This window comes from Brachypodium distachyon, chromosome 1, assembly GCF_000005505.3.
Source record: "Brachypodium distachyon strain Bd21 chromosome 1, Brachypodium_distachyon_v3.0, whole genome shotgun sequence".
Taxonomy (NCBI): domain Eukaryota; kingdom Viridiplantae; phylum Streptophyta; class Magnoliopsida; order Poales; family Poaceae; genus Brachypodium; species Brachypodium distachyon.
Window position 1 is genome coordinate 45,541,072 of NC_016131.3, and position 9,923 is coordinate 45,550,994.

The 9,923-nt window shown below is 54.1% G+C and overlaps 2 protein-coding genes across 3 annotated transcripts; one reads left to right on the top strand and one right to left on the bottom strand.

Annotated features, from left to right (window-relative positions):
- On the bottom strand, window positions 1-4,208 carry LOC100841090 (anthocyanidin 3-O-glucosyltransferase). Of its 2 annotated transcripts, XM_014897748.2 has the most exons (3): window positions 3,890-4,208; window positions 1,377-3,785; window positions 1-1,242 (listed from the first exon to the last, which is right to left on the bottom strand). In XM_014897748.2, the coding sequence occupies exons 2-3, from the start codon at window positions 1,855-1,857 to the stop codon at window positions 332-334; spliced, it is 1,392 nt and encodes a 463-aa protein (XP_014753234.1). In that variant the 5' UTR covers window positions 1,858-3,785; window positions 3,890-4,208; the 3' UTR covers window positions 1-331. The 2 variants fall into 2 exon arrangements, with proteins under 2 accessions (XP_014753234.1, XP_024313830.1); XM_024458062.1 differs by having other exon boundaries at window positions 1,377-4,208.
- A 616-nt stretch (window positions 4,209-4,824) lies between these two features.
- LOC100844153 (U-box domain-containing protein 52) lies at window positions 4,825-7,895 on the top strand. The gene is made up of 3 exons (XM_003564119.3): window positions 4,825-6,046; window positions 6,131-7,345; window positions 7,427-7,895. Exons 1-3 carry the CDS (start codon window positions 4,970-4,972, stop codon window positions 7,520-7,522), a joined length of 2,388 nt encoding a protein of 795 aa, XP_003564167.1. The 5' UTR covers window positions 4,825-4,969; the 3' UTR covers window positions 7,523-7,895.
- Window positions 7,896-9,923: the final 2,028 nt, after the last annotated feature.

Below are 9,923 nucleotides of genomic sequence, written 5' to 3' on the forward strand. Positions count from 1 at the left end.
TTCAAGTACTAGCAAATAAAGATATTCTGAGAAAAAAGCAGTGCTATAAATAATCTCTGCTTACATAAGTAAATTTGAGTACAGTGAAACTAGAACTGAAGGGGAGAAGGTACACTAGGAGTTATATGCAAGAGGCTCCTCTTCTAAAAAACCTATAGATTGCTCTTCATCCTATCCTATCCTTGACTTTACCCTATCCTATCCTAATCCTACCCCAGCACTTCAACAATCCTCTCCAAAATGATCAAATGGATAGGGCCTGTGAAGTGAAGAGCCAAAACATGCCGCCTGATCGACCATGAGCGAAAATAAAAAATGCCGCGCGCTTAACTCACAAACAACCGCAGACTATCTTGACAAACCTGTCGAAGTTCTCCCTGCATCCGCCGCCGGGTCTGAATGCCGCGCCCACCATGGCCTGCAGCTCCTTAGCTCTGGCCCTCATCCGCTCCCCTTCCTCCCCGCGCAGCAGCGACCCCACAGCCTCCGCCACGCCGGCGCTCGTCATCGGGCCCTCGAACGCCGACCCGAACCCGCACACGCGGGCCACGGACCGCGCGTTCATCGTCTGGTCGCCGAAGAAGGGCCGGCACGCCATGGGCACCCCGTTGGACAAGCCCTCCAGCACCGACGCCCACCCGGCGTGCGTCACGAACGCGCCCGTGGACGCGTGCCGCAGCACGCCGACCTGCGGCGCCCACGGCACCACCAGCCCGGCGGGGAGCCGGAGGAACCCCGGCGGGAGCAGCGGCCACGCGTCCTCCCGCAGCGACCACAGGAAGGGCGCGCCGCTGGCTTCCAGCCCCGCCGCGAGCTCTCGCAGCTCGTCTTGGCGCGGGGAGGCCACCGTGCCGAAGCTGACGTAGGCCACGGACCGGGGCGGGTGGCGGTCCAGCCAGGCCAGGCACCCGTGCGGGTCGGATGCTTCTTCTGCTGCTGGTGCTTCGTCTGGTGAGTCGGCGGCGGCGGCGGCGGCGGCTGGGAGGAGGTGGTAGGGCCCGAGGGGTAGGCAGTTGGGGAGCTCGGCGGAGAGGGCGGCGGCGAGGTCGGGAGGGTCGAGGCCCGGGAAGGTGTTGAGGGCCACGGCGGTGGCGGATTGGGGAAGCCGCTTCGCCATGCGGTAGAGGAGGCGATTGATGACGTGGTTGAAGTCGCCGGAGACGACGCCGTCGGAGAGGTCCCGCACCCGGTAGCCCCCGAGGCCTGGGTGCGCGGTCAGAAGCTCGTCCCCTCGGCTCGCGGCTACAGAGGCATCCAGATTAGTTAACGACTCAACGCAATCTCTAGTCAACGAATAATTAAACAAAGAGGATGATATCGATCCATTCTCTGATAATCAATTTCTGTCGAGGATCCCAACGAGCAGGTAAACGCACCGTGGTCGCCGACGTCCTGGCGGAGCGCGTCGGTGCGGAGGTGCGCGAGGAGGGCGCAGGGCGCGGCCGTCCAGACCGGCACCCAGGGCGCCCCGGCGGCGGAGGCGGCATCCGCTGCCACCCACACGAACGCGTCCCCGACCACGCAGCTCACCGCCGCGCCGCCCGCGGAGGCGCGGGCCGCCTCCAGCCCATCCCTGATCCCGCCGGCCTCGGCCGCCGCCAGGAAGAGCTCCATCCGGCGCGGCGGCGGCAGCACGGCGCCTCCCGATGACACCCCATCTGCGATCTCCACGAAGCGCAGGTTCCCTGGGAGGCGCGCGCCCTTCTGGAGCTGCGCGATGGATTCCGCGGTGGTGAGGAACGAGAGGGTCGTCCCGGCAGGCGCCGCGGCGGCGAGGGCGCGCGCGAAGGAGAGGAGCACGGCTGCGTGGGAGCTGAAGGGGAAGGCCACCACCGCGACGTGCGGCGGCACCGCCATTGCTGTCCTGGTAGCGCGACGGCCGACGGGTTTGTTTTGCCTCGTGCTGTCGGGTTTCGGCGCGCGTGCGGAATGGTTTTGTGGTTACAGGGACGGCGGCGGCGGCGGCGCGCGTGATGATAGATCAGATCGATATCGTGGGTGCAGTTATTGGGCCGGTCCGTGGGCCGTGGCGCGTGGACTAGATAGCGAGGGTGGAAATATGACGCAAAGGCCAAATACTATGTCAAGGAAACAAAATTTGGATGGTGGAAATATAATGCACCGGTTAATACCTCCGTGAGTTCCCAAATCTGATTTGAGGAAATTACATTGCGGGTACATGAACTTGGCAGCGATGTTCAATTTCATCCATTAACTTAAAAACTCCTCAAATGACTTACTAAACTTGACAGCTTCGCTCATTTTAGTCCAAATGGTTAGATCCGGGCGAAATTCGATCATGAAGCATGTGACGTAGATATGGCCATTCGAGTAGCCGCCGACGAACCCATCGATGGAGCCATTCGCGTGGACGCCGAGTATTCCGGCCCGAAGTGGGTTCACCGGCAAGGGCAGTGTCTTCCCATTCTGGAGATTCGAGGGGATTAAACAGAAAAGGTCTATAACTAGAAAATTATGAAAAGCTCCCTCACACGTCGGCCAGGTCCACGACACATGCCAACGTGGCCGATTTTCACCTGATTTTGGCCATCTGGACTAAAATGAACAAAGCTGCCAAATTTAGTGAGTCATTTGAACAGTTTTCAAGTTAATGGATGAAACTGAACATCGTTGCCAAGTTCATGGACCTGCAGTGTAATTTCCTCATCTGATTTGCACCTTTTTATTCTCTTGATTTCAACCATATAGCTCTTCAAACGTACGAAAATAAATGGATGTCAGACATGGTATACTCGATAATAAAATGACACCATCAACGTCACCTGAACCAGCTCTGCCAAAACCTACTTAAAGTACCTTCGCAACCTGTAAGTGATCCTTTGAGCATTCATCGACTCTTTCCTATCTTCGCACCTGTAAAACCATAAGCAGCACAGCCTACACCACCAAGTTATATCACTCCATTTCGTTAGCTCTCATGCACTAATTCCTAAGTCTTTTAACAAGTAATTTTGATGCTCGGATCATTCTAATCATGTTTAGTTGTTTCCTGACACTACTACCCTTGTAATTTCTTCTCCACCCACCAGGGAAAGAATAGTAATACCTAGCACTGGAGGGCTGAAATAGTGTATAAATTCATAATCAGAGTACAGAAATTGGAAGACATAAATATTGCACTATTCGGCTTCCAAATTCAATGCAGTGACAGTTCCCTGTGACTAATTTAATTAAAGATCACAACTGATCACCTGACAGTTCTCTACATCAAGTGTCAAGAAGTCAATCCAGAAGGTATTGCAATTAGCTAGACACCATTCATTAGACGTATAATAGCACTGCAATTTGGAATCTTCTTGGCGCTTAAAGAGATAGGACAGGGGAAAGGGAGGAGGATGTAGCAAGAAACTCACCTACAGGCGACTGCGGCTTCTGCTTGCGCAAACGTGACGGCGACTCAATGGTGCACCCGCGCGGCTGGGCACATCACGAGTCTTGGCGGTGGGCGCCGCGCCGTGGCTGGGCACATCACGAGTCTTGGCGGTGGACGCCGCGCCGTGGCTGGGCACCTCGCGAGTCTTGGCGGTGGCGGGGCGGAGCGACGGTGCACCGGCGACCGGATAATGTGGTGGAGTAGCTGGTCTGGTCGGCGGCGGGAGGAATATAAGCGTTGCGGCGTAGGTCCCGATGGGATGGGCGGTGGTGGGGTGTGGGATGGGCGCAGGCGAGCGACGTTGGCGGCTGGATGAACAAAGAACAGTCGCGTTACTGAAACCCGCCCCCACACGCGCAATACATCGAACACCTGGGCGGCGGCAACGTCCCTGACAAAGAGGAGAGGGACGTGTGTCTAATGATCTCATCCGTGATGACAGGAGAAGAAGCAGGGAGAGCAGGACGGAACGGAGCGGGCGTGGGTAACCCGTACCGAGGTTCTTGCCGCCGGAGATGTCAGTGAGGAGGGGCTGGAAGTCCGGCTCCGGGAGCAGGACCCGCGAGAGCAGCACCATGGACCCTCCTCGCTCTCGCCTTGCTCCATTCCTCGGGTGCGCTTCGGCGTGGGTGCCCGGAGGGGGTTGGGAGGAAGGAGGACAACGCGGGGCTGCGGCGGTCGGTGCGGCGGCGGGCGGAGACAGGAAAGGCGGAGGCGGGGAGTTTGGTGGAGGCGAGCAGGAGAGGCGGGCTGAGGCGCGGCAGAGGAGGGCCGCGGAGAGGAGGAGGCAGCGGCCTTAGGGGAAGGGAAGGAGGAGCCGAGGAGGCCGCGTTGGAGGCTCGATGGGTGAGGAGAAAAAGAAAAAAAAACGTTTCGGGGCTGAAAAGATTCTTCTTATGGGTGGAATTTCAACCTGACCAGGTAATCACGGATAGCAAATAATCTGTGTTTAGTGAGTCTGACTGTGAGATTATTAATACTCTGTGTTTATTTAGTGGGATGGACGTTGGAATGAATATGTTGATGACTTTGTGTTTAGTGAGTCTGATTGTGAGATTATTAATACTCTGTGCTCATTTAGTGGGGTGGATGTTGAAATGAATATGCTGATGACTTTATAAATAGTAAAAATAGAGACAGAGATTAAAAAATTCGCCGAACCGTATTCCTGAGATCACGAATGCCGCTTGTTTCGAAGGCTGACACGTGTGTCATGCGGGGTGTAAAAGATCCGGTGGTCACCCGACGAAACAGCCAAGAACTTGGAACACATGGCTCATTTCGAATAACAGGCAGCTAAGCCAGTGCCACAACAAAAAAAAAGACAGTGCGCCTAATAATAGACAACAAAGAACGTTTAGCAGAATTAAGAGATTCTCCAAAATTAAAGAGACCCTGCCCCCGGCCACCCTCTCCTCTCGCTGCCCACCTCCCCGGTCTCCGGCAACGAAGTCGCCGGCAAAGACGACGACGACGATGGCCAGATAGACATACATAATAACATAGCTAGAAGCTACAAAACAAAACAATCTGCAGGAGGATACCCAAAAGGAAATCAGCGAGAGGGGGTCAAGGATGGGTCGGTACGACGGCGGGAAGGAGGCGGCGGACACGCTGCTGGGTTACCCGCTGGTGGGCGTGTGCATCGACAAGGACAAGAACAGCCAGAACGCGCTCAAATGGGCCATCGACACCATCGTGGGCAAAGGCCAGACCATCGTCCTCGTCCACGTCAACACCAAGGGCGTCTCCGGCGGCGTGGAGGACGCCGCCGGGTTCAAGCAGCCGACGGACCCGCACCTCAAGGACCTCTTCCTCCCGTTCCGCTGCTTCTGCACCCGCAAGGACATCCAGTGCAAGGACGTGGTCCTGGACGACGCCGACGTGGCCAAGTCCATCGTCGAGTTCTCCGCCCACGGCGCCATCGAGAAGCTCGTCGTCGGCGCCTGCACCCGCGGCGGCTTCGTCCGCTTCAAGGCCGACATCCCCACCACCATCTGCAAGGGCGCCCCCGACTTCTGCACCGTGTATGTCATCAACAAGGGAAACAAGGTCTCCGCCCAGAAGAACTCCATCCGCCAGGCGCCCCGGGTGTCCCCGCTCCGGTCGCAGATCCAGAGCATGAGCGCGGCCGCGGCCGCCAGGCCGCCCGAGCCCGTGCCGATGCCGGCCGCGGCGCAGCAGCAGAGCAAGTGGTCGACGTCGTCCAGGGGCAGCGAGAATGGGGGCGAGACGCCGAGGGTGGACAACTTCCGGTCGCCGTTTACAAGGGGATCCATGGGCCCGACGAGGAAGTCGTACGCTGATCTCAGCCACATGTCCATGCCGGACTCGGCTGACATCTCCTTCGTCAGCGGCGGCGGCGGAGGCGGGCGGCGCAGCATTGATTTTTACCAGCAGCCGCGGATGTCCAACGGCTCGTCGATCGACAGCTACGACCACAGCTTCGAGATGCGGACGCCGAGCAAGTGGGGCGACTCCTTCGGCGGCGGCGGCACGGACCTGTCCTTCTCGCAGAGCAGCACCTCGTCTTTCTCCTCCATCGGCATGGACGACTTCGAGGCCGAGATGAAGCGGCTCCGGCTCGAGCTCAAGCAGACCATGGACATGTACAGCACGGCCTGCAAGGAGGCGCTCAACGCCAAACAGAAGGCAATTTCAATTCAATTCGCTGTCATATATCACTGATCGATGGACACAACCAGTAACAAACAAGCAGCGAATCAATGAATGCAGGCGACGGAGCTGCAGCGGTGGAAAGCGGAGGAGGAGCAGAAGAAGCAGGACCAGCACCTGACGGAGGAGTCGGCCATGGCCATGATCGATCGGGAGAAGGCCAAGGCGAAGGCGGCCATGGAGGCGGCGGAGGCGTCGCAGCGGATCGCGGAGCTAGAAGTCCAGAAGCGGATCAGCGCGGAGAAGAAGCTGCTCAAGGAAGCCGAGGAGCGCAAGAACCGCGGCGTAGGCGGGGGCTCGCACGAGATGGTCCGGTACCGGCGCTACAGCATCGAGGAGATCGAGCACGCCACGGAGCATTTCAGCGACGCGCGCAAGGTGGGCGAGGGCGGCTACGGGCCCGTCTACAAAGGGCAGCTCGACCACACCCAGGTCGCCATCAAGGTGCTCCGCCCGGACGCCGCCCAGGGCCGGTCGCAGTTCCAGCAGGAGGTGGAAGTCCTGAGCTGCATCAGGCACCCGAACATGGTGCTCCTCCTCGGCGCCTGCCCGGAGTACGGCTGCCTCGTCTACGAGTACATGGCCAACGGCAGCCTCGACGACTGCCTCTTCCGCCGCAGCGGCGGGCCCGTCATCCCGTGGCAGCACCGGTTCCGCATTGCGTCGGAGATCGCCACGGGCTTGCTGTTCCTGCACCAGAAGAAGCCGGAACCGCTGGTGCACCGCGACCTGAAGCCGGGGAACATCCTGCTCGACCGGAACTACGTGAGCAAGATCAGCGACGTCGGGCTGGCGAGGCTGGTGCCGCCGTCCGTGGCGGACACCGTGACGCAGTACCGGATGACGTCCACGGCGGGGACCTTCTGCTACATCGACCCGGAGTACCAGCAGACGGGGATGCTCGGGGTGAAGTCGGACGTCTACTCGTTGGGGGTGATGCTGCTGCAGATCATCACGGCAAAACCGCCCATGGGGCTGTCGCACCACGTCGGGCGCGCCCTTGAGCGCGGGTCGTTCGGCGAAATGCTTGACCCGGCCGTGCACGACTGGCCCGTCGAGGAGGCGCAGTGCCTCGCCGAGATGGCGCTCCGCTGCTGCGAGCTCCGGCGGAAGGACCGCCCGGACCTGGGAAACGTCGTGCTCCCGGAGCTCAACCGCCTGCGAGCACTGGGCGAGGACAACATGCAGTTCTGCGGCGCCATACCGTTCCGGGGCGGCGGCGGCATGCACAGCTCCGCCATGTTCAGCAATATGCCGCCCGCGTCACACGCTCCCGTGAGATCTCATCCCAACCGATCTCCATTAATTTGGTGTCTCCCCAACAAAATCTCATTAATTTGGTGCGGAATTTTGCAGGAAGTCATGAACGATTCGCATGATTATCCGATGAGGTCGGTGTTCAGCACAAGAACGGGCGATTCAGGTATGCCTCCGAGAAGATCCAACGTTTGACTGACGCATCCATCAACTGGCTGTGGTGTGTTCCATTGTGTTGGTGCTGACATGGAGGGGAGGAATCAAGTAACAAGATGGCACCTGTGCTGTGGATCGTGTTCGTATAAAAAGGGTACAATTGGTAGCTGCCTAGCATGAGGATTGAGGTGAGATGGAGCAGGTTTCACTCCAGTTAGCCCAAGAAATGTGCAAAACTTGTCCTTGCACAAGCTGTTGCTGATACAGAACCATGTGCTCTGCCATTGCAGTGTACGTCTGGTTGTAATTTGCGAATCTGTACATTTTTGGGGGCAGTGGGGGAAGGTTCAGTAATATGGAAATTGCTAACTAGTACTTAAGTGTTTCTTCACCATCAAAGTACTTGAATATCCATGATTTGATTTCTAGGCAAGAGGTGAACGGCGGAGATCCCTCAAATAAAATCTCATAAGCTCAGAAGTCAGAATTTGAGTATTCTATAGGAAATTATATCGTCGAGGTACTCGCTACTCGGTATGGCTCAAACTAAGAATTTCATGAACACGATACTCCCAAAATGGATTAAAATATGTCGAACGAAGTAACAAGGTTTGGTCCACACTTACAAATAAGCCGGTGGTCTCAATTCTCAAAGCTAGTTCAGATCCAGCCATTGGGTGGATTTTTTTTTAGAGCAAAAGGGTTTCCCCTGTTCCATTTATCATCGGACAAATGAAACAATGTCTCAGAACTTGACGGTGACGCTCTCTCTCGGCCTACAAGCCTTCCTCGTCGAACAAAAGCTAGTCTAATAAAAACATTGGGTGGATGTATGGTACAATTTGTAGTTTTGTACATGCCTAGCATGAGGATTGAGGTGACATGGAGCAGATTTGTGAAAATAAATTTGTCCTTGCACAAGCTGTCGCTGATACATCTGCTCTACCTTTGCAGTGTAAGTTTGGTTGTGATTTCTGAATCTGTGCTCTTTTGGCTGCAGTGAGAAAAGTTCAGTAAAATGGAAATTGCTAACTAGTAGTACTAGTGTTTCTTCACCATCAGAGTACTCTTTTCTGAGAAAACCATCAAAGTACTCGAATATCCATCATTTGATTTCTAGGTAAGAGGTGAAGGGTGGAGCTCCATTAAATAAAGGGTGTAGCTATCTCTAAGTCGTCTGTTTTTTAAGAAATAAGTTTTAAATATCAGTCGACGTTTCAAAGCCACTAGAATATGGTCTGAAGGTCATGTCCATTCTCTCATCTCTCACTCGGTATTGTTGGATTAAGATCCAACGGCTAACTTGTCAATTGATCTCTAACTAAAAAAAGGGTGACTTATCAATAGCAAAACCGTTAAATAAAACCCCATTTCCTCAGAAGTCAGAATCCCAGTATCCTGTAACAATTTGTATTGTTGAAGTATGCGCGGGCGAGGCACTAGCGGGCTGTAAAACAGCCTAGTAACTTAATTAAAAACTAAAGCATTCCAACCCAATAAAAAGTAGTCCAACTCAGTCCATTCCATAAATATGAAAGTTTCTAAAAAAAATGCATTAAGTTTTTCCTTGAAATTTTGGAAGTTACAGAAATGGAAGTCTAACTGAATTATTGTAAAAGTTTGTCCCAAAAAAAGTTTGAAGTCCATCTCAAAAAATTGAAAAATTATCAAATAAATAAATAGAACGTGTATTCCTGAATTTTGAATTTTTGAATATATAAATTCTCTGAAATTTGAAACTTCACTTTTTGAAAATAAGAATTGAAAGTACGTCTAAATTTCAAAGCTTTTTTAAAAAAACTCTAAAGATCATCCATATCAACTTCCTCATAAAACTGGAAGCTCATCTCTGGAATTTGAAAAGTTAGTTGGTATTTTCAGAAGGTTTGTTACACAAAAACTGGAAACTACAGGAGAGGTAGCAGGCCGGCACACATTGATCTAATCTACCACCGCATGGAAATACATAAATCAATTCTCAAGATCAAGAAGTAAAAAAGAAAAAAGAACGAAGAGAAACCATATCCACATTCTAGACATATGCATATATCATCAATGATCTCACGAAACTCCTGAACGGACACCAAAAAGCAGCACGAGTTCGTCAGCAAAAGAAACAGGCCGGCCGGGTAAGCTAACATATGATCTACCACCGCATGGAAATACAGAAATCCATTCTGAAGAAGCCAGTCCTGGAAGAAGCAAAAGAAAAAAAGAAAGAAAGAAGGGAAACCATATATCCACATTCTAGAATACATGCATACATCACCAATGATCTCACCAAAGTCCTGAACGTACACTGAAATTCGTCAGCAAAAAGACAGGCACAATGATCAGCTGACCCCTGTTAAACAGACAAAGATGTCGCCTAGCTTGCACATAGTGATCGCAGCCTGCAACGTCGCTCTCATCCGCGGCAATTCCATTGCTCGGCCGGTTT